This window comes from Nomia melanderi, chromosome 6 (assembly GCF_051020985.1).
Source record: "Nomia melanderi isolate GNS246 chromosome 6, iyNomMela1, whole genome shotgun sequence".
Lineage (NCBI taxonomy): Eukaryota > Metazoa > Arthropoda > Insecta > Hymenoptera > Halictidae > Nomia > Nomia melanderi.
This window is the reverse complement of record NC_135004.1, coordinates 17206515-17221962: the sequence shown is the minus strand read 5'-3', so window position 1 is coordinate 17221962 and position 15448 is coordinate 17206515. Positions and strand designations below refer to the sequence as shown.

The following is a 15448-nucleotide window of genomic DNA, read 5'->3' as shown; positions in this document are numbered from 1 at the left end:
TTGTTGTCCCCCGCTCGACCGGCGAGCGAATTTCACTGAAATTATTGTTTCCCGGTTGCTTACGACCCTCCTGCATGATTCAGTCTTTGTTGGCTGGACGCGCTCGCCCGTATTCCGTCGCATTGCGCGCGACGTCCATTTGCAGCCGATGGATTCGACGGAGACTCCTTTTTCTCTCGTAATCACGCTTGAAACATAATATTCATTGGAACGGTTCGCGGCCGGCGCGTTTGTAAATTATTCGGATCCGTAAAATTCCACTAAAACCCGGCTCGCCAATCTGATTACACACGGTGTCGGTGAGAATTCGTTTAAAAAATATACCGGAAATATCCTGTTTACCGCGCGAAGGTACAACGGACTCGCGATGCGGGGGATATTTATTAAAATACGACGGTTTCAATAAAATTCATCGTCATATCGGTGCACCGATAAACAATACATTAATTTAATCCCATAAAAGCACCGTCTGCATCATATTCGCACTCTTCGTAACTTCAAATTTCATGCGAAATAAATATTATCCCTTCGCGCCCGATTGTCCCCTCTAAAGTAATGATGTTGCCCGGTAATTACAGTTTATTGTGACAGCCTATTATGCAGTTAATTGTACAGTACTATGTTACTCTATTACGTCAGCTATCGCGGCATTAGTTAGTTTACTATAATAGCCGACAGATTGAAGTGCCATTCCAACTGAATCCCGTTTAAACAACCATTAGTATCAACAATAACCATTCAATTTCGAACTTGCTATTTTATGAATAAAAACAAAATAGTGCTTTCCCCATTACAATCGCCATAACTCCACTTTCTAAAACAGAATATCACGCAATTCCCACAAGTTACCAAAATACGCCACCTCATTGGTAATACTACAGTATTAGAGTAGTACAGTATTTGTCAATATTACAGAATTATCAATATTACAGTATTCTCAATATTACAGTATTCTCAATATTACAGTATTGTCAATATTACAGAATTATCAATATTACAGTCTTGTCAATATCACAGTATTCTCAATATTACAGTACTGTCAATATTACAGTATTAGAGTAGCACACTATTACATTAGTAAAGTCTGTTGCACCGAACCTGGCACTCTCGTCCAAGTGGTCAAACTCGAAGGCGCACACCTGATTGGCTAAGATACTCACGCCCACCAATCAAGTCGCGCGGAACGTCTCCGCCCTATGACGTCACGAGTGCCAAGTTCCCTGCAACTGACGGCACTCCCCGGCGAAGGAGCCATCGATGAGCCACACACGAGTTAATTTCCCGGTACGTGTTTGTTGCGCAGGTCGTGCAGGCCGCCTTGGACAAGGCGATGGAGGGCAGAACGTGCATCACCATTGCGCACCGTCTGGCCACAATAAGGAACGCGGACGTGATCTGCGTGCTGGAGAAGGGAACCGTCGCCGAGATGGGTACTCACGACGATCTAATAGCGGCGGACGGCCTCTACGCTCATCTCCACGCTCTCCAAGAGGCCGCGATGGAGTAAAGCCGCCGGGGGCGGACGAGGCCGCGTCCCCAGGACGTTTCTCGGACCGGCGGACACGCCGGAAACGAGCCAACGAGTCCGGCCGGCAGCCGCCGAACGGATCGAGAAGAGTGAAACGCGTATTACTCGGAAACAGTCGAACATCCAGCGAGAAAGTCGAAGCTGCGGGGGTCGAACATGTTCCTCGAGTGCTTATTCTCCGGCTCTCCTTTGACACTGTTCCGTCTCGCGGGCTGGACACGGCAGATCCTCGCGATTTTTCTTCGTCTGCTCGTTTCCACGAGGCTCCTTTGACGAACGCTTTCAGAAAGGAACAGTCGAGCTGCTGCGCAATAAAATGTAATTACCGGCGATCGAACGGATCTTTCTGGTCGGTTTCTACGAGCGGAGAGAGTTCGGAATTTCAGTTCGAAATTCGATACGAATATTCATTTTTACTTGTTTATCTAGGGACTGAAGTTTAATCATTTGCGGACGAAGACTCTTTGAAATATAGAAAACCGTCGGCAGATGAAGCTAAATTAGATATCGATTGCTTAGATAATTTGGGAAACTACACACTGATCTGCTATTTAGTAAATCACTTGTTTGCGACTTCGCAAATATGAACATCTCTCGCCAAAATGTCGACGTTCGTCCGCAAAGGGTTAGTCTCGATTCGTTAATACGGAAACATTTAAGAGATTCGAAGAGTTCGGTTTATCTTCGTTTTCTCGATTTTCGAGAAACGCAGGAACGATCCGCGATTCGCTTGTAATATTCACAGCAGTCACTGTATGAACTTCCTGTTGGATTTTATTGTGCAGCCTCAGACCTGCCGCGCAGCGAACTCGAATCCCATTAGCAGTCCCCGTTGTTTTCGTTCGTTTTGTAGACGTGGACGGAACTCACCTCCCCGCAGGCCAATTTCCGTTCCGAAACCGGAAACTGTTGGCTCGCCCGGCCATCGAAGCCGCAAATCCTGTCGGCGACACGTCGAATCGTTATCCGCTTCCCTCGCCCCCCCTTCCCGACAACTTTCACGCGGCCAATACGCGGCCCCGCTCGTCCCGAACGAGAAAACGCGTCGCTTTCTGCTCCGAACGGACACCGCCGCGCGTGTCTCGCTTGCACCGGGACCTCTGTCCGCGACGCCGGTTTTCACGGTTCGCAGTTTTACACGATCCCCGCGTTCCGCCGATCTTGTCGATTATTTTCGATCGACTCGCCGCCGAGAACACGGCGCTGTCGCGAGTGAATACCTCGGTGATGCTGGAGTGACGTCTCGCTGAAAGGGATATCAGTGCGCGGATATGCGACGGGTGAAACGCAACGATGGAAGATTTTCACGGATTTTCGAAGCATCTCTTAAGAATATTATTATATTCAAGATTGATATTTCATCGCAGAATTTCGCGTTGCAGAGCTCTCTAACACTAAAACTACCGAGCAGATAAATTGACATTTTGAAATTTGTGTATAGAAACTACGAGAGTGCGGCTATTGAAATTTTAAATGATTTAAAATTCAGTTATTACTAAAATAATTTCTCTAGTAATTTCTCAGAAAAACATTTATCTTTTTAATAATTGCAAGAGGAAGGAATCAGGGGTCATTTTGACCCGTCTGGTAGTTTTAGTGTTATACATTTCTCCATTATGCCGGATAAGAGTTTCAGAAATTTATCAAAGTGTCGATAGATAAAGAGAGCAATTCGAGCGACAGTATTCTAAACAGCAGCTTCATTCGCGAAACGCGGGTCTAAAAATCGAGAATCCCCGAATCGTGAAAGTGGCTAGTTCAAGATCGAAATCCCGGCCGTCTCAATTGCCGAAGGTGCAAGCGGATTATACTTCCGGCAGATGTCCATAACCTCTATATTCTACACCCGAGAAATCTACCGTTTCCCTGGTAACTGCCCTAACACTCGACAGACGTACAACCTTTGCCCTGTTCACCCCTAGCCTTCGACTTCTCGTTGCCACGAAGCTTCCGGATCCTAAGAAATCCGATGGATCCATCGCGTGGATCGTAAATCCCTCGTTGCTCGTGCCTTAACGATTTGCGTGCTTCGCGAACGAAGACGTGGGAGAAACGATCAAAATCAAGACGAGGAGAAAGATGAATATAATTAATCTCGAGGTCACCTTGAGATTAACGCGTTCCTCGCAAGCATGCGACGTTGCCAGCGAACGTGTTGCTATATTAGGAAGGCCAGGAAGTCTTGCACCTTTATATAATCTCTAAATAATCTTTAATATTCGAAGAACGATTTCGCTATATTGAATAATACCTCGGTAAATACATTACCTACTTCATTAGAGACTTCTCCATTATCGTTCGGTTTACTTATTCCCGATACTTACTCGTGCATCGCAATGCGAGCAGATCGAAGTACGAAAGAATAAGACTGTTTGGCCAGCCTAATGTATTGATTATATAATAAAAACGAGAACAAGCTGTAAGATAAACCGAGGAACGTTCGGGAGGTACGCGCGGCGACGTCGGACTCGGAATTTCAAATGATCGGATCCGAGCGCCGGCGATCCGTCGGGATCGAGAGCAGAGAATGTCGCTGGAGGACGGAGGCGCGTCGGCCGCGAGCGCGAAAACGTTCGCGGAACTGTTCCCGGGAAACTGATCCGCGGCCGGGGGCCGGATTTCCGTTTCCGAGCTCCGCGACAGATTCTTTCCCCGAACTTTGTGCCTTCACTTCGTACACTTTAGCCGTAAGATTGCCCGCGATGTGCTCGAGGCTTATCAGCTTGAACGGTGAGATGCTTGACAGTTTTAGCGTTTCGTAGAGCCTTTCTTCGACCTCCCTAACGGTTATTGTATCATGGTGTCCAATCGGCTCGCTGGTTTTTCTTGCGATTTTCCTCCCGATCTTGTCTTCTTTAGAAATGAATATTATCGTTTTATTTTATATGGGTTAATAAAGGCTTCTTGACATCCGAAAATGTTCGATTCGAAAATTGAGCTAAGACGAGAGATCACATGGAGAATCCGTGGGAAACCAGTGGAACTTATTGGACTACCTTCATTCTGGAATCCTATTGCACTCCGAGGATTCTGTTTTAAATATTTTCTATTTCGACAGATTTCCATTGCCCCTTAGATCGAGAATGATCGTTAGTATCGTTGATGGACTGCGGGTTTCGTGTATTCGTTTTGGTTTATTAGCACTAGAACTACCGGGTGCATCAATTCTTAGCTTCTTCTTTTAGAATTACTGAAAAACTACAGATACTCCTTTCAGAAATCATTAGAAACTGGTTTAAGTGCTCGGATAAAATTGGAAAGAAGGTAAAATCATGCTTTGTAGCTCTTGAATGACTCCAGAGAGTCACTTCTAATATTTCAGAATATCAACACTAAAACTACCGAGCAATTAGAGTGACTCATTTCTAAGTTTCTATAAAAATCAACAATATTTTACAATTCTTCACAAAAGCCTCATAATTTCAATACTTACTAAACATTCTAAAATAAATCCATTTGATCCGTCTGGTAGCGTTAGTGTGAAATTCTAAGTTTCTATACAATTCTCTACAAATCAACACGCAAAAGCGTACACAAAGATCCGCAGTCCAGTCATCGAGGATCGCTTGCAAGCACGAGCGTCTTTCTTTCACTGTACTTAAACCGCCTCGAGACGCGATCCCGGAGAAGGCCTCGATCGTCTCCGGCTCGATCGTCGATCGAGCCGTGAATCCATTTAGCGCTTTGTACCGCCGACGACAATACAATGTAGCCGTAGACCCCCCTTGATCCAGGAACAAGCGTTCGCGACCGGTAGCGTTTTACCGTTTGCTAATCGTAGAATTAAGTGCCCAGAAGACGGTCGACCGTGTCGCTCCCGTTCACCCGGTAGATCACGGTCGCCGTCCGTTTTTCTTGCGTACTTATCGCGACACCCGGAGCGACTCAAACACAGAGAAAAAGAGAACGAACAAGTACAATCGTCACCCGCGACGAACAAACGCTGCGCCGACACTAGAACTACCGAGTATTTAATATAATTAACATGTAACTCTTATACAGATTATAAAAGTCTATTTTTTCTTAACTTCTGCTGATATTCATTGCCAGGCTGCGGATCTTCATGCATCCATGGGAGACTCGAAGCTAAAATTCTGTATTACAATTCTATGTTTCTCGCGAGAAATCATTGCCCAGTGGAACCTCGTTCCTCTAATTAATTGAAGCTTGAATTTGCGTGAAGATCTGCAATCTATTCGTTACACTAGGTAAGTGAAATTATTCTCCAAATAATCTCGTGCGATCGCGGATTAGGAAGATCGAGATTCGTCTTGAACCGGCACGGTAGTTCCAGTGTTGAACGCGCGTCGCTCCTCTGTTGGTTCCATCATCTTCTTCCCTCCTGTTCCCGTGAACGGTGAACTCGCGATTTTCCAACGGAGCGTCCCCCCACTTGCTTGCGATTTTCCTAGCGTCGCGTGACTCGGCCCGCGTAGATCGGCCCGAGTCGCTTCGGATCCATTACTTACATTGCGTACCGTAGATGTTAATCGCTCGAGCCGGAAATTGTACTCGCGACTTAGTCGAGCGGAAGAGGAAACGCGCCGCGACTCGTCGGACGCGAGGAGTTTCGAATCGGACGCGTCCTTCTTCTTTTATTTTCCTTTCTTTTTTTTTTCTTTTGGTGAACAAGTAGCGGTTAAAAGAATAGTTTTCGAGACACGGTTACTTAAACTGTAAGGCTGCGGCCACGGTAACTTAAGGGCAGAGATCTTAAGCCGATCGCTCGGCTCGGTCGTTCGTGACTGAACGCATCGCGTACCGGGAACGGGGAGCCTCGTTTTCATGTAGATACATGACCAAGTGACTTCGGAGTAAATAGGTAACATTTAAGTGGTACGTTTTAAGCATTCGGTTTAGATGATAGTGTAAAGCAATGACGAGTGTACGCGTCGAACGTAGAGCGAATGCAGCTGATAGAACATTGAAATAAAAAGGATAAAGCAAAATCAAGGAGGCATGTTTATTTGAGAGAGTAGCGAATAATCATTGAGAATATTAGTATTATCTTGGGTGTCGAGGTGACGGGTATACTCGTGAAATGGTCAACTGATTCAGATCAAAACAGAATCCACTGTTTAGAATCTATCGAACGATAGGTGTTCGACTTTCACGTGCAACGATAGAATTCTGCATCGAGAATCGCAGTTTTCCGAGGAACAGCCGGTACGCTATGCGTCGCAACCGATCGAGAACGACGAAGCGCTGCGTTCAACTTGATTCATCCGTTTCTTCTGTTCTTCGAACATTATCGTGTCGAGTTGTAATTGTGCAGCGATACTAGGCGAGTATCACGACAAAGATCAAGTATTAATTTCTTTTTCGTTTTTCCCTTGTTGCGAGAGAGAGAGAGAGAGAGTGAGTGATTGCGAGAGAGTGAGAGGAAGAGAGGAAGAGAGAGAGGGAGAGAGAGACCGAGCAGACCGTACTGCTGTCATATACAAAATAAATGGAAACATAGTGGAGAACAAAAAAAAAGAGGAATAATAGAGAGACAAATGCGTGAACCGAGAGTGTTGCCACCCTGGTTTCCGATCCATCCCGCCGAAAAATTGCGAAACGCACCCGGTTCCGTCCATCTGTTCCCGTTCGACCTTATATTTCCTCGGTGACGTGGGAGCTTAGCCGCGACGTGGAATTTGTTTGGTGTCGCGGTAAGTAAACCACTGTTTTTACTATCGAACGATACGCGACGCGCCGTGGCGAAACTTTTAGAGCTGTTTTCTTGTTGGAGCGCTGTGGGTTTTCGTAGGATGATTGTAGGATTTCGATAATGCGGAAGCAGAAAAGGAACGTAGCGAAACGTAGGCGATTAATCATCGGCGATGCTTAATGTTTCTGTTTGTGCCCGGTCCTTAACCCCGGGGAAGACTTTAGAGAGTTTGTTATTTGAAGATGTGTTGTTTACGGCATCTAGAGTGCTTCAGTATATTGTAGACTCATTTTTACTTTAGTAAAGACATTATTTCTGAAATCATCGGAAATGAATATTCTTCTGCGCATGTTAGTGCTCTCACTCTTCGTGGGTATTTGTAGAGATTGGTAGATCTAATGCTCTGTGAAGTACCACGAATCGTTGCAGATTACATCTAAGTAATGATTCTAATGCAATTATCGCAGAATGTAGTTGCATGAGATTATCTGTTTATATTCACTCACTATTTCGTTGTTATCTATATATACTTATATACATACCCTACATTGGAAACTCGATCAATATGCAAAGTGTTAACCCTTTGCACTCGAGAGGCGTCAGTCACTTGGTTTGACCGAAGAGAATTATTTAAAATTCAATATTAAATCTTATATAATGTATAACACATGGAACGTCGAAACAAAATAGTTCTGTCGCTTAATTTACACAAGCTTTTTCTGTAAGTTATATAAGAAATCATGAATATTTCATCAGAAAATAATGATTACTCGTCAAAAATATTTTTGAAATAATTTCTCAAGTGCAAAAGGTTAATCTAGATCCAAAAGTAACCCATTATCAGAAAGCCTTCTAATCTTATCCACGATGATTCGTAACCAAAGAATTCCGCGTAAAATCAGCAACACGCGAAACTTTCCGTCACACGTGCACAGCGAACAGCCCCAACCCGGCGTGCATCGTCTAGAAGCGAGACGGGGTGGGATTGACAGGCGGCCGGGGGGCAAAGTGAATGCTAAGTTCGATGAACGGGGCCACACGCTCGGGCCGAGTCGGCGAAAGTTCGCGCGGCAGTTTCCGAAGAAACTTTCCGTACGCGCTAAAGCAACGTAAATACGTGGGCCGAGGGGTGGTTCGACAAAGGCCGGCCGCGGATGTTTCCATCGGGCGCGGGGGCGGCGGCGGCGGATAAATGGAGCCGGCCGCGCGGAGCAGAAAGAAGTTCGCGGCGCGAGGAAAGCTGATTTATTACTGCCGGGCGAACGGTCGCGAAGGAAAATCGGCGTTGCCGGAAGAGCGCGCGCTGCCGGCCGTGCAACGCGCCGGAACTTGCGAAATTATTCCATCGAGTTACGGCCGCGAGCGGGACTTCCTGCCGCGGCGTCAAACGCGTGAGTCTATGCACGCGATCCCGCTGCGACGCCGTAACTGTTAACGCGTTGAATGCCGCGCGATTTCATAGAGCAAACTACGCGAAACGGGAAAAATGTAATGTTGAATCGTTCGATTGAATTGTTATTATTCGTTTATCTAGCTGAATGTCAGAGCATTAGGTACAAGAGCAAACTACATAAAATGGGAAAAATGTAATGTTGAATCGTTCGATTGAATTATATTATTATTTGTTCATGTATTCACTTAGTTACATTGCTATGTATTCAATGTTAATACCCTATATTTCGAGCGATTCGAAAGCTCTGGTCTCAATCGCAACGAAAGTCAACGAGCTAAACAATAATGTAAGAAACCTATATTACTTTTCTCAATTACTTTCAAAGCTAAGCATTTCCCAAATAATACTATGATGAATGAACCACTGACGATAGAATCATCGCAGAAATTCTTGAAGCAGTAATTTCCGTTGAACCATAAGGGAACACCATTGGAACGAACGATATCTATATTGTAATCCGGAACACGTTTAAAACGTCAGACGAAGAAACGTCTGAACTGGTTGAAAGACGGTAATTAGAGGAGACGCGGGTCGTTATTAGCGCCTTGTAAATCCGATTAGCTTCCATGGCCGCTAAAACGGCGCTTTCGCCCTTTTATCGCGTTGCCCGGCTCGCGCCGCGTACGCGAACGGCCCACTGGGAATAATTCATGCCCTTTGACGGCGCGAGTGCACGCCCGGTACGGCGGGCTTAATTTAATCCCGCGTCGCTCGATGTAAACGCCGCTCAACCAAGTGGCGAACGACTCCTGTTCGACGAGGCGATTAACGGGAAATATTCTGGGCTCTCTTTGTGCCCGGTCGCGCGATGGAAATTGTAAAAATTCCATCGAACGCGTGCGACTCCCCATAGGGTTCGAATCCGTAACCCCGTTTCGCCGGCGCACGCTCCGACGTTCTCTCCAGGAACCGAAGTCCGCTGAAAGCTTAAACCCATTAAACCGACATATTTTCGTACGGAAGCTTGAGAATTTTCCTATACCATAAACATTGCAACAGTAATATTTATGATAAATCTGCAATAACAATCGCGCAGCTCAATTCAATTCGATATATTCTCTGCGTTTCGTGTGTTAATCAAGTTTCTACCTGAAATACTACGTTGTATTTTATTATTCATGGAAGAATGTTGTATACAGAACCAAGAATTCCTTTATTAATCGTAACTTGGAAGGGAAATTAATAGGTTCGCCGTTGAGCGCCGACATCAAAGAGCCTATTACGAAACTCCGGGCCGGCCTGCGAGAGAAAAGTGTTAAGCCCCTTGTCTAGGTGCACTGTATCAAAGTTCGCGACATGTTCTCGTGCGCGTCTACCCTGCAGCCTTCCGGTAACATCCCCTGAATAGATAAAATCCCGAACGCGGGCGCGGGGCCACGGTTTAGCTCGTTATCGTGTCAAAACTGTTCCGCCTAATGTACGAGCTATCGAGCGGCGGACGCGACGGACGCCATTTTGTCGGTATCAGCGCGACGGAAGCCTCCGGGGAGCCCGGCGAGCGGTTTTTCTCGCTCCCCGGTACATCTATTTACAAGCTCGCCGTTATCCTAACCTGGTTTGCGTCTCCGTTTCGCCGGGAACTTCGAGTCTGCAGTATAGTTACCCAGTTGGCACGATCCCGCGATTCCGGGTCCAGGCTGACTGCCGGTACAACAAAGACCAAGCACCCTCTGTGAATGCTAATCGCCCAGGACTCGACGGATTAAAGTGACTCCCGTGGATCCTGCGACGTCTTTTTGTCGCCCGGCGGAACGTGCTTGGTTCTTAGGACACGCAACCGACGGTACGACGCTGGATCCACTTCTGCTTCTTTCCTTCGCGACGGGTAGCTTCTAATCTACTCTTGTTACAAGCGACGCTCTCAGCGGGATATATAGGTTATGTTTCTTTATCGCTGTGCCTTTTGGTTATGGTTTTAATATCGAGTAGATTTTATTTGCCCTCTCGCGCTGGGAATTAGAGATTCGAAGTCTTGAATTCTGTTTTTATTTTAAGTGTATACTGGTTTTGTTTATTGATAATCTTGTATAGGGTGGTACGTTTCAAAACTCTGATGTGTGTAATGGAACGAGACTGTCGATGAGTGTAAGCAATTTTGGAACAAACGTTTCGATGTGAGTGTCTTTCCAGCGCGAGAGGTTAATGTGTAACGTAGATCTAGTTTAAGTTCTAATTAGGTTTAAGTGTATTTTAAGTGTACTGCAGTGATGCGATAGTGAAGGTTATACCTTGAATTATATGTATGATTAGTTGTAATTTTGAACGTTTTCAGTGGCAATATTAAACACCTTTTCTTTCCTGTATCTGGCTCGTTTTGTTTTCCTAACGCTTGAGTATGTTACGTAAATGTTAATTCTAGTGGAAATACATGCACCGAAGTATGCGGAGATACTACCAATTCCTTCAAATGCATTTTGCATTCAAACATTATCTTCGTTCCTCCACAGGACGCGTAAGACTCCAGTAGCCGGAGGAGCATTCCCGACTGTTTACGAGCGCGCAAACTCGCGACCGCCTACTTATTCTGTATTCCACTGTGAATTCTTAACATTCAACGAGAATTATTCTTACTGCCCTTTTCAGACGTCATAAAATTCCGCGAATCCCGGAGCGCGTCCTCATCTCCTAACGAGTTTCGCCGTGCGAGCGACACATTCCCATTTCGCCGTGCGAGCGACACATTCCCATTTCGACTCGCACGCGACTTCGAGCTGCTACACTTTTAAACATTACGATTCCTAATATATTCTCTTCCCGATTCCACAAAAACTCCACAAACAAACTCTCTCCTAAACCGAAACGAATAAAATCGAATGTAACCCGTTGCCTTCATCGATTCCAACCTTACGAACCTTAATTAAACGAATTCCGCTAACACGCTCCAACAAGTGGCTCCAATAGACTCCACCGAACTTCCTTACAGAAACAAAAACCACAGTCACCCCCATAAAAGAACGATTTCTGTATTTACAAACTATCGCGCAGGGTAACGAGAAGAACGATGGTATAAACGGCGAGATTTACACGGGGCAGAGCAAATAATTCGCAGCGCGGTGCAACCTTTCGTGTTCTCGCTGGAGCATGTCCTCGGCGTTCGACGAGCCGCGTCTGTGCGCGTGTTCGCACGAAATAAAAAAAATACAGCGAGAACACCGAGGGAAAAATGAAACCGCGGCGAGGTGAGGGGCCGAGGGGAGGGTTGTGTATGTGCGAGGCGGCGCGCGCGGCCCGCGAGGCGCATATAAATCAGCATAAATTGTAATGCAGAATTCCGTAGTCGGTATGCGTCGTAGGTTCGCGTTTAGTCAACATGTCCGCGCTCGCCTGTGTGCACACCCCCGCCGCGTTTCACGTGCGTCCCCCGTCAAACGAGAGACTCCGGCTACAGTTCGCTCGGAATTCACTTTGTCCTCTGATGTTTTCCAGCTTTTCTTTCCCCTTTCTCGGGGAAAAAGGCGGCGAAGATTTCCGACGAGCCCAAACGAACCTGTCGCTTAATAATTCCCTTTGGTTGTGTTCTTCTCTGCGGGAAACGCGACAATCGGGTTGCTTCGCGGCGGCCTCGTTATGCTCAGAATTGACGTTGATTTGAATTCTTCGCCGATTCCTCGTGATCATCGACTCAATTTGCAGGGAAGGTTGTGAGTGGTGACAGAATTTTGGGGAAGGTTTTGTTGAGAATAAGTTGAACTTTGTCAAAATGTCTTTTTTTAGGGTTATCGGTATGGATGAATGCTTGATAGAATAAAATTGCACGATTGTATGCTACAGGATAATGTAGATTGATCATGCAGTTTTGTTTTGCTGAAGTTAACACTAGAACTACCGAACATTTGATACGATTAATGTGCGATTCCCATAATAATTGTAACAATAGATTATTCTCAGTTTCTTTAGACATTCTTTATAGTACTCTAGTGAATCTATTTTCAAAATCATTTCGAATATTCTAAAATTCTAAAATTTTCCACTCTACTCGAAGTGGAAATTTCGTTTGTAATAAATTGATAATATCAAAATAATCGAAACAGAAAAACAGAAACCAGTCATTTCAACTGATAGTTGTAGTGTCAAGCAAATCAAACGTTACATAGTTATGAATCTTCCATAGAATCTTCGAAACACGGAGAGATATTTTAGGTTAAGTCTCTTGATCAGACAGCTTGGAAGATTAGCTCCGCATTTATGTTTGAAAGAGTCCTTTGTTGCCACGGTAGATCGTCTAGAAAAGTAATGAAAAGCCTTCTAAGTAGATGTTTAGATTCCCAAGCGTCACGGGGAGCCATCAATAAATGTCAAAGGTTAGCATTGAACCATGAATCGCGGGGGCCGATCCACAACATGGAATCCATAGTCTAGCGATGACGCGAAACGCCGCCGCTCCCCGGCAAAAAACGTATTCAATGGCAGGGGAGTTCTATTATTGGCTCTGAATGGTAGGAGATTTCGCCTTAACGGTATTGAACGCGTGCTCCGGCTTCTTCAGCGGTGGATTCTAAGTACGGGTGCTTCGGCTCTTGGATTTCCCGCTCCTGATTCGTGATTGATCCTTCGGGCGGGATCCCCGGGCATTGAGGACGTCATACGTGACTTCTAGTACCCACTGCAGTTCCGTTCGTTGCATACGATTCCCGCGGAGTCCCCTCATTTCCGCGAATGGTAAAAACGGAGCGCCAGTCCTTAAAAAGATTCGACTCGCGGGAGAGGAAACGCCGTCCGCGTTATTAAAGATTCGGCTCTCGTAACAGGAAACTGTTAGGATCGCCGTGTGAATTATTCTTCCGCCAATGCGACGCCCGGCATTATCCCCCCGTTCGTTTACCAATTTGCGCTGACCGTAAACGTGAATTATCGCCGCGATACCGCTGCTCGGGACATAAGTGTCGAACCATCAAATTTCTCGAAACGTATTCGTTGTTTCGCCCCTGGCGCAGTAAAGGATCGCCTAACGATAAATCCGACGTTTACTCGGCTGTTTATCACAACTGGAAATAGAAAAATCCGTAGCTGCAGTGCTCCGCGTTTATCGGACAAACGAAAACAGAGACTTTTCAGCGAGTTTTACCGCTCGAACGGTCTCTCTTAAAAGTGTCGAATTACACCGACGCGGCGGCGGTATATTATAGAGAATCACGCGGAAATTTACAAAGTCTGTTGATCGAATTTTTGCGACGATTCGAAATGTCAACGGGGGTCGCGATAAAACGCGCTAAACGAAATTCCACTTAATTCCACGGTGAAACAGTGAAATTTTACATGAAAATCCGCCGACGCCGCGTATTCGGGAATCATATCACGGATCATAAAAGCGCGTTATGAACGAGATAAAATTAAACGTCGACTTCAACGCGAGGGCCTGAAACAGTTAAAATTCCATTAAAAAATTCCGCTTCACCCCGGGTTCCCCGCGAAAGGCCGAAAATTCGCGAAAAATCCGCGGCCAAATATTTTCGGACCACGGTGTACGAGCGATCGCATTTCCGGTAACGTATTCGCCGATCTAGAACGAGCCCGTCGCCGGTAAAAAATTTATCCCGGCGCAGGGGAGCGGAGATGGCCGCGAAGGGAGCGTCTAACGATAAATCCGCCGCTCCGTCGGCTGTTTATCACTCGTCGAGATAGAAAAATCTGCGAGTGTCGATTACACGCGTCACGTCGCGGACACGAGATTCATTGAATTCGCGTCTGGTGCACGCCAAGGAGACGAATTTGATGGAAATCGCGGCCCGACCGTCCCGCGCCGCGCCGTCGTCGGATTTATGAGGCGCGGCCTCGATCCAGAAGCGGCCTCGTAATTCTTGGGATTTGTTTCGAGGATCCTGCCGCGTCTCGATTCGAAATCGACGCGATACGAAATATAGAACGACTTCGAGTATTTACCTGCGACCGGGGAAACGCATTTTTCGTGTGTTCTCTTGGTTTGTGGGTGAAACTTCCTTTGTCTTAGGTCTCAGATCATTAGATTGACACTAGATTTACGGATATTTACGAGTTGCATCGTTCTTAGAGACATTGATGGTAGTTCGTTTAACTCGTGAGCGAAGATTTGGTAGGAATAATGAGCAGGTGAGGAAATAATGAGTTAATGTAGATTGATTTCTGCAGTGAAATTGCTTCGTTCTATCAGTTGAGGAAAATGAGATTTCGCTGTTGGTATTAGCACGAGAACATCGATGTTTTTTTGAAGTAGTGAATGTGTAGTTGTATGCAGCTGATTATTAATTACACAATCGTTTTACGTGCATCGTTCTATGCATTCTCTAACGCATACATACGACACGCACTTCACCTGCTAGATGTTTTTAACATTTATCGAAGACGTTCCCGGCGACGAAACTTCGTAAAGTACTTCTCCCGAAAATTTATGTAAAATTCCCGTGTATTATCGATCGACTGTTTTCACGGCGCGGCCTGGTAAAAGTTCGGAATGAAGAATGACACGCGTCGATGCGCGTAAATGTTAAGCGGACGGTTCAAAGAAGTTTAAAGTATCGGCGGGAAGATCGACAGGGGGGAAAGCGTACGCGCGATGCGCGCTAATTACCATTAATCTCGCCGAAGACAGGGAGATAATCGATATTATCGGTGGAATATCGACTTCCAATCACGAGGCCCCCGAAGCGTGATCCGGCCTACATACCATGTCGACAGGAACAAAGGTGCTCATAATTTATGCGATGGCGGATGAAATGCGTCGTTCAATGGAAAATCTTCTCTAAAACTATACCGTCCTATACTTCCACGAGTTCCCATGGAAATGAAATTCCCTTAGTAAAAAACACTGGGGACAACAGATACCTTGATTCTCTGCGGT

The 15448-nt window shown here is 45.8% G+C and overlaps 1 protein-coding gene across 9 annotated transcripts in view; it reads left to right on the top strand.

Annotated features, from left to right (window-relative positions):
* The window catches only part of Mdr49 (Multi drug resistance 49), a 142588-nt gene extending 131651 nt beyond the window's left edge, over window positions 1-10937 (top strand). For all 9 annotated transcript variants that reach the window (XM_076368305.1, XM_076368307.1, XM_076368303.1 and 6 more), the window contains one exon: window positions 1304-10937. In XM_076368305.1, the coding sequence (XP_076224420.1) occupies window positions 1304-1507 (204 nt within the window). In that variant the 3' untranslated portion in view covers window positions 1508-10937. The remainder of the gene's footprint in view (window positions 1-1303) is intronic.
* Window positions 10938-15448: the final 4511 nt, after the last annotated feature.